General features: G+C 43.1%; 2 protein-coding genes across 2 annotated transcripts; one reads left to right on the forward strand and one right to left on the reverse strand.

Moving 5' to 3' along the window:
- The first annotated feature begins 668 nt into the window (after positions 1–668).
- On the forward strand, positions 669–9635 carry palb2 (partner and localizer of BRCA2). Its single transcript, XM_023430541.2, has 13 exons — positions 669–712; positions 1034–1108; positions 1415–1474; positions 1561–1741; positions 2318–3844; positions 4263–5773; positions 5937–6089; positions 6493–6575; positions 6769–6918; positions 7006–7122; positions 7983–8070; positions 8153–8349; positions 8440–9635. The coding sequence occupies exons 2-13, from the start codon at positions 1049–1051 to the stop codon at positions 8663–8665; spliced, it is 4353 nt and encodes a 1450-aa protein (XP_023286309.1). The 5' UTR covers positions 669–712; positions 1034–1048; the 3' UTR covers positions 8666–9635.
- Positions 9636–10785: 1150 nt separating this feature from the next.
- plk1 (polo-like kinase 1 (Drosophila)) lies at positions 10786–16063 on the reverse strand. The gene is made up of 11 exons (XM_023430521.2): positions 15389–16063; positions 14754–14922; positions 14285–14429; positions 14099–14192; positions 13736–13961; positions 13511–13553; positions 13202–13299; positions 13000–13077; positions 12243–12397; positions 11864–12046; positions 10786–11736 (listed from the first exon to the last, which is right to left on the reverse strand). The coding sequence occupies exons 1-11, from the start codon at positions 15749–15751 to the stop codon at positions 11542–11544; spliced, it is 1749 nt and encodes a 582-aa protein (XP_023286289.1). The 5' UTR covers positions 15752–16063; the 3' UTR covers positions 10786–11541.
- Between the last annotated feature and the right edge of the window lie 872 nt (positions 16064–16935).

Below are 16935 nucleotides of genomic sequence, written 5' to 3' on the forward strand. Positions count from 1 at the left end.
TTTGACTATATGTGAGTTAGTGCTATCTGGTGAACAAACTGTAATGACATGAACTAACTAAAGCTCCCCACCGTTATCTGCAGTTTCATCTGCTGGCAGGTGTACAGGTGTTCTTAAATAAGTGCTCAGTGAGTGTACGCTGTCAAACAATTGTTAAAATGATTGATTATAGGGACATTTCCTGGGTTTCTCATTCCCAAAAGTAACAAACAAACAGTATATACTAAAGTATCTATATGTGGTTTCCAGATATCCAGATATGGTTTCCAGTTTCCTTTTCCTAATTCCTTTTAATTATATTTATGATACCTTCAAGGCGGCCTGGGCTTTTCCTAGAAGTTAGCTTGGTAAAGAAATATCAAGCTAACGTTAGCTTGTTTGAATTTATGCGACAGGTTTAACGGTTAATATCAGTTTGAAACGATAAAATAGTCAAATGTCACCCATTATAACTTGCAATTTCCAGTACGTTTTATGCGTGAAAGTAATGTAGGAGTGACTTTTGTAGACTTTTTGTAGTAAATACGAAACTAAACTTAAATGCATTTCAGTAAGTAAAAGCAAACTAATTTACCTCCTTCCTCCGGCTGATCGAGTCGTCGGAACTCCACTGCTCACGTCTGCTGAAGGAGTCGCGGGAAATTAGAACTAAATCGATACCCGTGTGATCGAACATCAAAATAAACTCCATGGACCAGCCAGTGGAGTCAGTGTAAGTGTGCCTTAAACATTAACATTAACATTAATATCATTATATCATGTCATTATAACAAAGTCGCAGAATTTGTGTGTAGACAGCCTGAACATTCGCTGTTGATCCTTAACGTTAATGTATTATTCGGTTACTAATTTTAGCTAATCTTACGTTACAGTCGAACTTTACCGTTAGCCCTGCGGTTTAGGTAAACTGGCCGGTAAACTAAAGAATTACATCATAACTTAAATATTACATCAATAATAAAGATTAAATATACCTAAATTAATGCCAGGTTAGCTGTGCTATAGCTACATGTAACTTTTATTCGTGTGTCAGGGCCGAGTGAACAGTATGGAGAGCAATGTGGAGGAAGAGCTGAAGACTACACTGCACTATGATGACAAGGAGAAGGTAATATCCATTCAGTGGTGGAAGAAGTACTCACATCATATACTTAAGTAAAGATAACATTACCACAGTGTAGAAACACTCTCTGAGAAGTAAATGTACTGCATTCAAAATTTAACTTCAAAGTACAAAAATATTTGCTTTGAATTATGCTTAAAATAGCTACAGTAAACTTATTGTACAGAACTTGAATAAATGTACTGAGTTACTTTTCCCCACTGTTTACATTTGTCTACATACTTAAGCCACATGAAGTGCTACCATGAACCTAGTTCTGTCTCCTCTGACATTAATATTTTCCTCATTCAGCTACGCAGGAAGTTGGTACTTTTACAAAGGGAATATCTCAGAACAGCTCAGAAACTACAGGTAAGACATATTCTCATTTACTTTTTTCTTTTAAAAGTTAAAATTAGAAAATCCTTTGTCTACTTCACATGTTGATCGGTTCACAGCGTGCTGAGCGTTTGGAAGCAGTGCGTAGCCATGTGAGGAGCAGGATCACACAGCAGAACCACCAGGACCAGAGGGACCCAGAGGTGACATCTAACCCATGTCACAACCCATCGTCATTGACAGTGAACACCGCCAATGCCTCAGCCCAAGGTGTACTCCAGTGCCAGGGACAGACTGAGGGTGAGTCTATCCTAATCAGATGCAAAGTACGGATACAGTAGTTAATATTTTCCACGGTATATATTCGCAGTATATATCTACAATTACTGTTAGACAGGCATGTATGCTGTAAAATATCTAAAAGTGTTACATGAAGTGGGTTTTTGCCAAAGCACATTTGTAAATATCTGCATATGTTAAAACATATAGAATCATATAACCCTATGTGCAATATGGATATGGCTATTTTAGTTATACTGTAAAGTCATCCGTTGCTGATCCAAAGCCTGTAGTTACTGCCTCGATGTGAGAGATGGAAGTTAATCTTTTTAATTGGACCAGGAAAGAAACAATACATTTGTAACTGGATTTAAATGTGCACATACGCATTGATATATATGGACCTGTATGTGTTTATGGCAGTTTTTCATCCTCTATCCTATACACATACATTACTTCCTTGCCTGTCCATCCCAAAACAGCAAACATCTGTTCATATGGTTGAGGTTACACAGTCATTGCTCTGAGAAGTAGACAATGTTTTGCCTGCATTAAAAGAGCATATTGAAATTCACAGATTTACTGATGTTTTACCAGGTCTCGAAGATTCTGATAACTTCAGGAGGAGTCAGGTGATCAGGTTCCTGCTCCCCTCTGATGCTGCCTGCCCGCAAACCCCAGATCCCAGCCATGACTCAGGTAGAGGTCACAGACCCAGTCCTGCCCTGCGCCTCAGGTCTCGGCGCAGCCGCCTGCGGTGGGAAAGGAGGAGTGCTGAGACTGGCAGGATCACAGACAGCAGTCAAGAAGGACAGGAGCAGAGTGAAAGGGGGGAGGGTGCTACAACAGAAGGAGAGGAGGAGAAAACCAAGTCTGAGGGAACAGAGGTTGTGAATGAAAATGAAGAACCATTTTCTGCCTCAGAGTCTGAGTCTCCCTCTCTGCTGCTTACACACTGGAACACACATGCAAACACTGAAACAGGAGATATGGAGGGAAAGGAGATGCAAGGAGATCATGAACAAAGGGGAAAAGAAAGTGAGTTGAGAGCTGAAGGGAAAAATGAATCAGATGCAACCTCTTTGCTGTTGAGTTGTACAAACTCTGCTATACAGACTGAAGAAAGGGGACAAGATTGTACACTGAGTGAAATAGGAAGTGAGACAGAGGGAGGAGACGATGGTGAGAAAGGAAGAGGACAGAGAGAAATAATGCTTTGTGAACAGAACAGTAATAAAGATGAGCAAAATGCAGCAGAGAAAATTGAAAATGAAAAAGGGCATGATAACACCACGGAAATAAAAGAAGAAAAGACTGGGGGTCTCTTGGACTCCTGTACCTTAGTGGAGGGACTGCTTTTCCCAGTGGAGTACTATGTCCGAACCACAAGGCGTATGACATTCTCACAGAGTCAGCCTGATATGCAGGCCGTCATATTGTCCCAGCTGAGCATGGGACGACATCGCAGGAGCCGGGGCCGTGGCCGTGGCCGTGGCCGTGGCAGAGGATTGAACAGGCACACACTCACCAATGAATGTTCAGATCAACACACTGAGACAGATTTCTCCTCCCTGACAGCTGCATCTATAGATCCTTATAAATCATCACACATGCGGACTGTTGATGCATCTGCCGACCTTACTGGCAACAGTGAGAGCTCCAGCGAGATTTCAAATATAAACTCTCCCAGTCAGACTAATGTGGATGTTTTTTCATCCCCTGCTGTCAGCACCACTCGTCCAGGGAGAGGAAGGAGGAGAAAAAGAGGCAGGGGCAGGGGCAGAGGCAGAGGAAGAAGCCAGACCCCACGGTCCCCTCTTAGTTTAGACACCCATCAAACAGTCTTTGAACAAACCTCAGATGATAACCAGCCCACCAGCATCCTGGTCTCTTCCTCCCCGTCTCTCCATGGAGCTGATGGACCAAAGCCTTGTCTCGCTCCCGGGGAACCTGTTCTTGTGCCAGATGATCCCCAGCCTGTGTCCACCCACAGCACAGCTACCCAGCCTTCCTCTGGGGTTAATGGAGCTGAGTGCAGTGCTGCCTCTGGACATGTGGAGAAGGTCTATCCCATCTTTCTGAAGAGCAGTGGCAGGACAAACACATCCACACAGACGAGCAGAAGTGAGTCTTGTATGTGTGTGTCAATGTTAGAGACACAGATGCAGAGGGACTTTACAAAAGATGTGTCTTGTAGCTAGCAGACGTAACCGAACAACAGCCTGGTGAAGAAGGCTGTTTCTGAGCCTTGATCTGCAGACTCTCAGACAGCTGTGGCACCTAAATTAAAAATGAGGCAGTGTAATTATGGACTCACTAAAAATGGAGTTCTACAGCACACAAGAGTAAATAAAAGCATAATATCAGGCTGTGGCACAGACAACAGTGGAAAAATTCATTGTTGGTTTTAGTTCCTTAAGGGGAATAGTTGACAGTAGTTACAAAAAAGTTTGTTTATGTTGGGTCGACCCTGATTTAAGCCACAGTCACCCATCTGTTTCATCTCACATTGTCTTTTTTTTTTTCACCTCGTATCCTACAGGTTCATCGAGCTGGCGATCTCTCCTCTTGCCTTCCTCTCCACCTGCACAAACAATTCTTCTTCCTCTGCCGTCTCTGTCCCCTGGCCTGCTGGTCAGCAACTTGATGAATTTTGACATCCACCAAGATTTTCATCTCCCTGATGACCAGTTTGCCTCCCTGAAGTTACACAAGCTTCGCCAAGTCGCTTTGGAATCAGGAGTTGAACATTTTACAGCCCCCTCTTATAATACTCGTAGAAGCAACCGCCACTCTCACCCTCGCTACAGCACCAGTGACCCAGTGATGCCACTTCCTCTCCCACTCAGCCTCACACCCACGATTACAGATTCAGAGCAGCCAGCTGCAGGAAAACAAGCTGCTACACAGTCTGCAGACTTCCAAAACTTGATGATGAACCACAAGCTCGCAAGCCAGTCCTTAGCTGAAGAGCAATCTAACCGAGATATTACAGAAACCCCTGCAGAGCAGCAGACTGAAAACCTCCATGCAAAGACTCACACCAGCTCAACAGAACCTGTGTCTGTGGTTCAAGAGCGTGCTGCTGACTGTGTAGCTCAAACTGAAGAGCAAGATACTGTGAGTTTGAATAGTCATGGCGAGAGTAGCGTCTCAGCCTGCAATACAGACACGTCCATAGACCACCATATCAAACCTCAGCCTCACATGAACTTTGCAGACAGACCTGCAGGCAAAGTGAGTCATAATGTTGTTGGTCAGTCAAATGAACTTAAACAGCCTGCATCAGAAAAACACACAGACTGTGCTGGTGTAGTCCATCCTGTGGAGGACCACACAGACAAAGCTGTCATCACGGATCTTTCCTTTGATTGCCATCTACAGGAAACACCCGAGGAGCCTTCTAACAGCTGCACCGCTGTACGGACGTGTAATGTCATTGATGCTCCAGGAGAGTCTCCTGTGAAGCATCCGAATGTGGAATCTCCTGCCAAACATCCAAACGAATCCTCTGAACCCACAACTTGTCCTCCCAGAGACAGTTCAGTGGAAAATAAAAATCAGAATAAGTCTTCACCGCACCACAGAGTCCACTCTCAGCTCCTGTTGAGCCCTCCTCTGGCCACAGCACCGTGCTCCAGCCACATAACCCCACATCTGTCCTCCTCTGCTATCTTTGCCAGCCCCACACTACCCTCCCTAGGACTCACCCCCCACCCTGTTGCTGCCGGCCTTCCCCTGACCTCATCTCCCTCTGCCCCACCTCTCACCCTGCCTCCTCCTCACAGCCCGTCAACCCAGGCCCTATCTCCCCCGGCTCTCTCTCCCTGTCCGTCCATCCCCTCCCTCCCTCCCAGCCAGCCTTTGGTCTCCAGTCAGAACCAGGCTCCATCAGAACCGTCAGATACAGCTGATTGTGTGCGTCACAGGGTTGAACCGGCTACCTGTCCAACTGCATCCAGCGTCCAATCACAGGGCACGGATCGGCAGGTGTGCCCGAGTACAGAGGAGACTGCAGAGCAACACGTGATCATATGCGCACACACACTGAAGGTAGAAAGTTTTACTTGTCTTACAACTAAGAATTCAATCTTAGCTTGAGTTTGCAATTTGGAATTACAGTAAACAATCACTTTATTGTAATTATTGTGCGTGCGTGCGTGCGTGCGTGCGTGCGTGCGTGCGTGCGTGTGTGTGTGTGTGTGTGTGTGTTCAGGCCCCAGCAGGAGGCTGTCTGGTGGACACATGCTGTCTGCCTGGGCCCTCAGGCGGTTTGTATGTAGCAGCAGCAGGGAAATGGGCAGTGTGTCTGTGGAGTCAGACTTCAGCATCCGATTGGAGCTTAATACACACCTGGACCTTCAATGACGTGAGTGTTTTGTGTGTGTCTTAAAGGTACCCTGTAGACTAGTTGTGCTATGGAGCATTACTTTTACAAGTTGTGCCTTTTTGTTTGTATCTCATGCACAAGGAATCTCATGCTTGTAAGGAAGCACGTGGTAGATGTAACACAGTCCTGCCAGTGGTTTCATGCTATTCCACCGATCACCATTTGGTGGCAGTAATGTGCCAAGAAATGAAGCAATGTACCGATGATTGTAGTGAAGGAAACAGCTAGCAAATAAACATGGGTGCCTCAAAGATACACAATATGTTTTTGGTGAGAAACAGTGAATGGAAGCATCACTTTTGCTCAATGGTCACAAAGGGTATCTTTAAAGCTGCTATAATGTATGTTTCATGAAGGGATTTATTTTTGTGTTTGTTTACAGCCAGTGATCAATGTGTTTCCTGTCCCGGATGCTGCTGGGCTGATGTTTGTGACTCTGGGTCAGCTGGAAATCAGAGAAGTGAGGTGAATATGACTCTCTGATGTGTATTTTAACATTCTGGGTTATTTGTGCAGGAATTAAGTCTTGTGCTGGATTAAGGATATTTTTCAGTGGACATGGGATTAATCGTTCTTGGGAAAACCAGCTGTTGTGGTTTGCAGAGCATCAGGGTTTCAGAAACTTAACTGTGTGTATATGTGTTGTCCATGTGCACAGGCTGCTGTCGTGCTCCAGCCTCATGCAAGTGCTGCTATGTGAGGGGGTCGTCCAGGCTGTTGTAGGTGTGTCCAAGTCCAGAGTGGTTACCTCCTCCCACTCAGCAACAGGTTCCACCCTGCAGGTGTTTAACATGTCAGACAACAGCAGGTAAACCAAAGTTGTTGTGTTTATTCTTTCTCGGTTATTTTCCCATTGCAGAACCTACTGTATCTCAGTGTCTAATTTCTTCCTCAGCATGCCAAGCTGTCAGCCTCTTGTGTCTCCTGGTGTTTGTGTCGGGGCCCTCGCGCCAGTGGATGGACTTTCTGATGCTCTGATTGGCACAGATGAGGGTGGAGGTGTCTTCGTCTGGTAAGCAAGATTGATGGATTGAAGTAGTTTATTCCGGTGGAGAGTTAATTTCAGCAACACACTTGTGTTTCCTTGTGGCCAGTGAACCGGCATGTTAACAGATGACAGTTCAGAGTGAAGATACAGGCAGGAAAAGGAGGGAGGGAGAAGAATAAACCACCAGGCCGCCAGGACACGAGCCAGGAAGAACTTTTATAGAAAAGATTACCACTTAATTTAGACAAGGCATAAAGTTAAATATTGGTTTATACTGACAGTGTGTGATGTTTATAGTCCCATAAACTATAGCAGTCTATGATCACATAGATATCTATCTAGCTTCACACAATACTGGGGACTTTTGGACACATATTTAGGGTCTAATTTTGCCAACAGCTTTATTGGGATGAATGTGTTTGTCTGTATATGTGTATCCACCTCTCTCTAACATGTCTCTTTGTCTTTTGCCCGTGCATGTTGGGATACAGTCCAGGGCTCTGTGATCCTGTATCAGTCAGTTAATTAACAAATTTGATGTTATTAGCCCTACTCTGATCAGAATATCTACTTCAACTGCCCATAGGACTCAAACATTAAATAATATCCTTGACTTTTAATGTTGAATATATCAACAGAAGCAGTCTTCGGTTCCTCTTTGAGAGAAATAACATGTGATTTAAGGCATTTTTTAAGACTTTGAATACAGATTCAGAGTTTAATTGGAAGTGGAACTGGCATAACTAAATGGAATGCAGTCGTTTGTAATGTTATTAATCACGCATGCTTTTCCCACTGTGACATGCCGAAGGGTCTGCTGTGTAAAAGGTCTTTAAAATCCAAGTATGGAGCTCGTATGCTTATTTTTTGTTTGTTTGTTACAGGAATTTAAAGAGTGGACAGCTGCTGCGTAGAATCTTCCTGGGAGACGGTTTTACACACACGGCCTGTCTCAGAGGATACTCCTATCATGTAAGTCTCTTTGCTTTGCATGTGTTATTGCCTGTGCCACTGTAAATGTCTCACCCCTGTGTGTTTTTGTGTTGGTGCACAGGGAGTGTTATTTGTCTTGCTGCAGCATCAGTTGCTCAGCTCCCTGGAGGAAGAAGAAAAAGAGGCCATATTTTCAGAGCAGGAGAAAGAAGAGGAGAAGAAGAAGACCGCCTTGTTCTCCTTGGTCGCCGTTAACCCTCTGAGTAGCAAATCTGTGCTGGCTACTCGACTGTATCCACCCAAAGCCTGGTCCGGCAGGTGAGATGAGGACTGATGAAGGAGGTGTGTGTTTCTGTACATATACGTTCATGTACCTAACACTCCCATTTGCCTCTGTGTGTTCTGCAGACTATGTGAAGCCGATGTCAATAGGTTCGGCGTGGTCGGTCTGAGTCAGAGCGGCTGTGTGTGTGTGTGGGAGCTCGGGCGTCGGGGGGCCTCGAGGATGGTGTGGGCTCCTGAGAGCGAAGGCTGGCAGCTGGCTCGCTGGGGGGGACGAGACATGCTGGTTACTGGCCATCACAACGGAGATGTTACTTTACACTGCTACAGTCTGAATTCACTCTGCCTCTAAAATATAGACTCTTAGATGACTTTAATCAAACTTAAAAAAAATCAAGCCTTTCTGTCACTGTATGAATGTTTATATCAAGATTTTAACAAGGCTTCAGTTCAGAGACAGCGTTAAAAATTTTAACATCTGTTTTGTTTTGCTTCGCAAGGAGGTTCTGTGGCTCGGACATTGCAGTTTGACAAAATATAACTTTCAGTAACAGGATTGTCTCCAGGCCACAGTACTGCTAAAATATGGGGATTAATATACTGTAAACTAAATATATCCCATAAGTTAGTGGCCCACTTGACCTAAGCTTTATTTAGAACCTCAGTAAGACTGAACCGTTAAAGCTGGAGTGCTGCTATATTATACTAGATTCCCTCCAGCCTTTGGATTTGTTGTTTTTAGAACACCAGTATCACACACTGGATATCTCTTAACTGAACCTCTTTGTGGGGCAATGTCTACTAGATGGTGAATTTTCACTTTTTAGACCACTGTAACCCCCAACCTGAAAACCAACCTTGTGTTTTATTACCTTTGCTGTTTTGACTGTTCTTTGCGTAATTGCCTACATGTTGTTATATTTGTTATATTTAAAGAAAAAGAAGTGTTGCCAAACTTTGTTTTTTTTATAATTGACATTAAACGTCTGTGGTTTCAGTGTTTATTTTTAGTATTTTTGTGTGTGTGTGTGTGTGTGTCTGTCTCTGTATTTACAATGCTTTTGTTGTCCAAAACCATTATATAGCAATTTTTCCGTTTAAGAGGATTAAGAGTTTGGAAATGCTTTTTCTCATTTGAAAATGTATGAAATGAGTGGATGTACTCGTGCAGGCTTCCAGCACTGAATTATCTCCCACTCTGAAGTAGAGTGTGGAAATGTGGAGTAGGTTTGCACAAGTCTGTTGGGTGAGTGTTTAAGTGTAATCATCACTTCATGATTAAAGGAAACTATTATCTATTTTGCCCTAAGTAAGGAAGCAAACTTGTCTCATGCTTGTTTTGAGTCCAACATCAGTATCATCAGCCGTATGTTTAAAGTTAGTTACGCAGGGTTCTCCACACTGGATTCATCTTTTCTAAACTCTTCACACAATAGACCCTTTGACTTGCTGTAGCAGGAAAAGCACAGGAGAAATAAATGTTATTAACAATGACTCAGTTCCATCAAGTGTTGCGGTAAGTCAACATGCACATCACCAGGTTAGCTCACCTACATGGAATAGACTTATAACGTTATCAGTACTCTGTGCTTTGCCTGCTATTACAAGCAAACATGTCTGCTGTGAAACATCCCTCAGCACGGCAGTCAAAGTGGGCTGGACCACATCTTTGAAAAAACACCAGAAGAAATCTGCATCTGCATATTTACATACTATTTCAACTTGTTTGTAGCAGCCCTTGGCATCAATAATCGCAGCGTTGAGTTCGACAGGCACGTATTTTATTATCCTTTGGTACCGTGAAACTAAAAAACAGCAGCAAGAAGAAGAAGATTACATTTCTTAGCATATCAAAATACACATAAGCATTTAAGATTCACGCCAAACACAACATCAACCGGCAAACACTTCTCTATCTTAAAAACACACATTCATCATCGCACCGGCCACAATAATACTCCACATTTACATAAACCTACACGTTTCATAAAACCACACACTATAACAATACGAAGCTCAACTATAATTAATCACACAATACAAAATGAACATCAAATAACACACTTCTCTTCGCCTACCAAGGGTGCAAAGGTGGCTTCATCAGCCGGCAACAGGTATCCGATCTCGGATGACAGCGTAGATCTTTATTTTATTTCCCCCGATCGGTAACTAATGTCCAGCAGCATCTTCTCGTGCAGCCAAAGTGGCGTCTGACGTCAGCTGACGTCAGCATTCACCTTCTTCCTTTTACTTCACGAGGTGTGCTAAACCCCGGAATGTAAACATTAGGCAGCATTCAGCTCTGGTGGCCACTTACATTGTTAACTTTAAATTAAAACAAATTAGATGAGGTTAGCTACATTTTCCACATAGTCTCAAAAGTTTCCAGTAACCAGTTTGAAGGTGCTCGAATTTTGTTAAGCGCCATTATCTTCCAAGCTGTAAATGTGACTGAAACAATAAAAACATATATTTTGTCTTGTTCAAGAGAATCTTTATTTAGACTTGAGTAAAATTAAACCATTTTTACAACACGTATACATGTTCAGCAGTCTGTACAAGTTTGTACATCTTGTTGAAAAAGATATCTAAAATAGACTTTTATGAAAGAGTAAAACTAAAAAAGGGAAAAATGTACATGATGAAGACTTATTGACATGGTCCATTTCTCTACATACAACACAGATAAAAACAGACAAAAGCAGACCAGAGAGGCTTTTTGCATCTACACAGCCAGTCCGAGTCTCAAGTCCCCCACTACACATTTGTCCACTCTGGCTTTAGGTTTTAAAGCGTGAGACAGATATATGAACAAATGCAAACAACCCATAAGCGGAGTGAATCAAAGAAGAACATTAAAAACTTTAAGATGATGAACATGGGGAACACAGAACATTCATCATTTCCTCACAGACTCATTTGAACATTGTCGTGTGCCAGGCTGCAGGAACGCGTTTGTCAAGAGTAAACTTCACCAAGACAATTCAGATACGACTTGAGTGAGTTTCTATAAACAATAGAGGACAGGGGAAAAAAAAAAAAAAAAAGATTAATTTTCATGGTACATGTCAAAGCCTCAAAGATGACATAAAAATCATTACACTGCAACTCTTCAATAAAATAGAGAAGTTAATTGTCTGTCCCGTCCTCAGAGAGGCCGACAGCCAGGGAGAAGTGGCCGGTGATTAAAGACAGAGACTGTGATTGAAGACTTTGGGAAAAGGTGGTCTAGTGTGCAGCGGGGGTGAGTTTGCTGTCCAGCAGTTTCTGCACCATGAGCTTGGCGTAGCAGATGCGGCTGGACAGCTCCTTACTGCAACCGAACTCCTCCAGCAGAGACAGCTTGTAGGTGCGGAACTCTCGCTTCTCGTCGATGTAGGTCACCGCGGCCATCAGCGGACACAGGATCAGCTTGGTGTGGTCCTGGCAGAGGAGGGGTAATGAAAACGTAGGTTCAGGATTCGTGCATATCATGAAAAGAGGAAAAACTAAAAATTGTATTCAACAGCTAATGTGAGAAAACGCAGAGATGTTGCAGTGCGCGTCTCACCTGGAAGAAGTTGATCTGAACGGTGCCGTTGGTGAGGTGCAGGACGATGGCGCTCTTTGTTCTGAACCAGAGGGAGAGGTAAGGAAGCCTGGCAAGCTCATCTCCTTCCCGCCGTGCCATGTTCGCACCGGCCTTCAACAGGTGCTCACTCATGTAATTGCGGAAATATTTCAGCAGGGTTATCTACAAGGAAACAGAACAAGTACATGAAAATTAAGATCATAATAAGAACAGCTTCTTAAAAAAAATAAAAATAAAAGAAAGAAAGCAGGATATTAAGTGATTTGCAGCGTCGCTCCTGTAATGTCACACACACACATACTAAATGAACCTGAGAATGTTTAGAGGTCATCTTTGCAGAAATAAGTAAACTCCTGACCTTCTTGTTGAGGGTAGCAGGGCAAGAGCGCACGCTGAGGTAGGATTCAGCCGCCGTCTTGTCGATGTACTGCAGACTGTCTCCGTCGGTGTACATGATCAGACGAGTGTAATCGTTGAACAGCACGCCAACGCTGTTGTCACAGAGCTGGTAGCCTGAAACACACAAGTGACATTCTTTTTTAAAACATGAAATACGCAGCAGCACTGAATTTCATGGCCAACATCCACTGCATAACAATACAATTGCTCTCTGGTGGACAAACAACGGAATCGCATTACATTACATATACAGAAACTTTTGCATTTTATTACTGTCATTTCTTTTTATTGGTCGGCATATACACAGACTTCTTGTCTTGGCCAATTTATCAGTTGGGCTCAAGCTTCAAGATAAACAGTCCAACCTGTATGCGTATACACCAAACTGTAAAATGCTGCTTCTGTAAAAAGGCTCATGAGAGATGTTAAGGACAAATGATGAATTTGCAAACCAACTGTTGCATCTACAAACTACTGGGTCAAAGATGTCGCTTTAAAATCATGCGTGGTAGCTCAGCTATAGTTTAAGTGATGTCAGTGATTGACTAAAACTATAAATTCACTTTTCCAAATTAGTGTAAATTAATGTCCATAAGAACCAGATTGACTAGAAAAATAAACTTTTTGTTCAATCTCACTTGATGAATGACAAAAAAAGGTTTAGAAAAGTGTGAGCGTCACTGGCAGATGGACGTGGAATCAGTTTTATTTCTTACCTAGTCCATATTTGTCAGAGTAGTCGACCCATTTGCTGATCCAGAAGATGGGGATACATGCAGGATCCTCTGCCTCTTCTGTAAACACGAATGGAACAAATGTTTTGTATGTAGTGTCGTACTACAGATCGTACAAACCATTAAAGTGTGCAACATTGACATGAAAAAGAGTCGTCAGTGAAACCAAAGACTCTACACTCACCCTGGCGTATGAGTGCCTTCTCAGAGGGCTTGGCAGCAATGATACTGTTGAGCTGCTGTAGCATGTCTTTCAGGTGGCATTCTGACGCCTCAGTCTCCCTACACACAAATGAAAACATAAAAAGAAAGACAATTATAGTGGTGTAAGACTCTGTAATTTAAAGTTTTAATTATTTAAATGTAATTTCTACAAAGTGAAGAGTAAATAACAGCCAATTAAACCAAAAAGGGAAGGGGAGAGAAAGTATTTTTGCTGAAGCTTGACAGATTCAGAGTGAGCACTTCTAGACATTGTACAAACATCTCTCACCTTTGAACAGGTTCATCCTTAACGTCCACCTTCTCTGTTCCAGCTGGAAAGAGGGAAAAAAAAAAAAAATAAATAAGTCATTAAAACACAGACCTTTATATTGGGATACTGAGTACCACTGATCTGGAGAGCTGTGCCACCCAACATTTCATCATACTTTAATCTGTAGTCTGAACTGACTACTTTGGTAATTTGTCTTAAGTCAAGTACTACTGGGACCATTACCCTTGTTGTTAATAGCAGTCAGGGGGCGCCTCTGGCTGAGCTCCATAGCTGTGGAGGGAGCGATGGAGAACCGCGGGGGCACAGTGAGACATGTAGTGGGCAGACGTAAGGGGATGTAGCCGGATGTGAAGAACTCGTCCGCTTGCAGCTCAGCGATGGTGGGCCTCTGAGCAGGATCAGCGTGCAGCATCCGCTTGATGAGAGCAGATGCGGACGGGTTGATGTGCTGCAGAGAGAGTTTTGAATTCAGGTTATGACAGGTCATGAGAGTGGGGAAAATAATTGTGTAAAAAAAAAAAAAAAAAAAGAAACAATATAAAACTTTATTTTGAAGGGATTGTGTACTTTGTTAGTTCCGCTTACCCAGGGGACAGTGTAGTTGTTTTTCTTGATGCGGTTGTAGGTCTCCTTCAGACAGGAGGTCTCAAATGGGGGCTTACCCACCAACAAAGTGTACCTGAGAGAACACAGATGGGGGGGTTTGAACCGACTGTGCTGAATCATGTGGAATAGTGCTGTTCCAGAGTTTGCTTATGTTTCCAAACTTACAATATACACCCGAGCGACCAGACGTCCACTTCATAGCTGTGGCCTTTCTTGCAAAGCACTTCTGGTGCAATGTAGTTGGGTGTTCCACACAGGGTCTTCTTCCTCTCGCCATCAAACTCGATCTTAGTGGCCAGGCCAAAGTCCCCTAGAGAGGAGAGGCAGACAAGCTTTTGTAAAGCAGCAGACTAAAAAGTTTGTTTTTCCAGGACACAATGTTAATTTATCCTAATTGAAGGCTTATTTGTGTGTTTGGTTCTCATGAGAAATCTTTCCACCAGTCAGTGGAAACCAGTCATCCAGGAAGTGTGACAAAGGTCTGATGTGAGGGTTAGGGTGTGTCTTATCCTTTGTTACTGCGCTGGAGGTTGGTTTTTGAGTGTTGGTAAATGTTTCTGATATTTATTACCATCATCATTGTAAGAGAACTGGGGTTAAGTTACATTATTTGCAATCCAACAGTGACACTTACCTATCTTGACCTCCATGTCATCATTGAGGAAGATGTTGCCCAGTTTCAGGTCTCTGTGGATGACTCTGTTGTTGTGCAGGTACTGGACACCCTTGAGCAGCTGTGTCATGTAGTAGCGAGCCTCTGGCTCAGTCACAGCCTTACGACGCTTGTGCAGCTCCAACAAGGACTGAAATAGAAAAGAAAATTATTGGATTAATACGTATATCATTATGGCAATGAAAACTATAATAAATCACTTCAGACCAAGTCTATAACTCCCACTTTCTTGCTGTAAGGCCACTATGGCAATAATAAAGAGGGATGTAGTGTGAACTAGTTTGATTTAATAAACCCAAAATGTTAGTGAATGGACTGGACAATGAATACAATGCAGATATTTGGGAGGGGACCTGCTCAGCACATACAAGGGGGTCAAATTCAGCAAAAACGAAAGATTTTTATCTAATTGTTGACTTTATGGCACATACATTATTTAAAAGTGGCCCCATGTTCAGAATTTACTTGTTTTTTCCCATGGTTTCAGCTAACTACACTCGGACTGGGAAGACAACGGAAGACACCGCCGTGATAACCGTTGGCCCTGAGAAATGTGGTCACTGGAGAGAAAGCACGTATTTTCCATATACACTCACCCTTCTCCTGCAGATTTCCAGGACAACAAAGACAAAGTCGTCGTCTTCGAAAAACCCGTGGAACCCCACAATGTTCGCATGGTCGAGGCTCTTGTGAATGGCGATTTCTGAGGACATCTTCTCCCTCTGGTGCTGCTTCAGGATGAGGGACTTGGGCACGATTTTTCCGGCGAAAACCTGCTTCGTCTCCACATCTGTGATTTCATAGCATTTGGCGAAACCACCTTTTCCGAGGAATCTTCCCCTCGTGTATCTCCTCATGGTTCGTGGGTCCACCAGAACATCTGGGATTTCTTTGAGAGGAGCTGATTTGGGGTCGACATGGGCCGACGGATTCGCCGGCTTCGGAATACCTGCACTCATTTTCGATTAAAATGCTTCTCGGCGTCTTTAAAGAAACGTTTAAAATTCTTCAGCAGTCGAAGTGTCGAAAACAGCTTAACCGATGTTGTTCAGTCCTGGAAGCTAGCTGGCTCCCATACACCTCTGAATTCAAATCAAAACTAACGTTAACCACCTTTGAACGCGAACGTTAATCAAACATTTGATTCAACAGGAAAAATTTTGTGCATATTAATCTCAAGATAAAAAAAATAACCTGAGCTAGCCGTGAAATTAATCGCCAGACTTGTCCCTCGGTGGCTGCAGCGTTGCCCCGTCCTGTCTTTTGACAACAGTCTCTGGTACAAGTTTAAAATGCTGCCTCGGTCGTTACGGCGCTCTCTGATTGGTCCACTCGATTTGAATTCGAAGGCGGAGCAGCAAAGCATCGTGGGAAGATCGGTGCAAAAATAGCCAATCACAGACCGAGAAAGTCATATTCTGCGATGTGATTGGCTGAAAGGCTGTCGCTTGTTGCCCGTGAGTTCCTAAAACGCAATACTGACGGGAAATGTAGTCCTAGTGGGATTTAATCAAACAGTTGTTGAGTACAAGTTCATGTTGTGGAGTTAGTGGTCATTTACTGTTTGAGGAGGAAATTATTTTAAATTATTTACTCAAATAAATGGCAAACCAGCACTGTGTACAATCCCCAGTGTAAGTATGACTAAAACATCCTAGGTTAACATTTCAGTCAAGAACAAACAAAAGGATCTAAAGTGAAAGGATGTATCTCTTTCTGAGGAGCAGTGTAGATCCCTGAGTTTCTAGTCCACTGGTTATCAGTGGTGGACAGTGACTAAGCTGAAATGATTAGCGGATCAGTCAGTTAGTTGAATGACAGAAAATGAATGTCAGTCATTTTACCAGATAACCCCTGTGCAAGCCTGAAAATGATATTGGGCCTATCCAAAATATAAAGGTTACTATTCTCAAAAGAGAATATAATGCCTGTAGAAGGACCTTTTGTGTGACCACCATAGACTGTATAAAAAGGTAGCCACAGGTCTGAAGCAATTCTGTGTCAATAGCTCCTAAAATACTTTGCACAGAATGTGGAGACTTACAGCTTCCAAACAATGTATAAGTTGTCTTATTTGTTTGGACATTGTACTTGGATTAATAAGTAATTATTTAAGTCTTCTTTTTTTGAGCAAAGCAAAGTC

This window comes from Seriola lalandi, unplaced genomic scaffold (genome assembly GCF_002814215.2).
Source record: "Seriola lalandi dorsalis isolate HSWRI2012SDOR001 ecotype SW California unplaced genomic scaffold, Sedor1 jcf7180002054907, whole genome shotgun sequence".
NCBI classification, from domain to species: domain Eukaryota; kingdom Metazoa; phylum Chordata; class Actinopteri; order Carangiformes; family Carangidae; genus Seriola; species Seriola lalandi.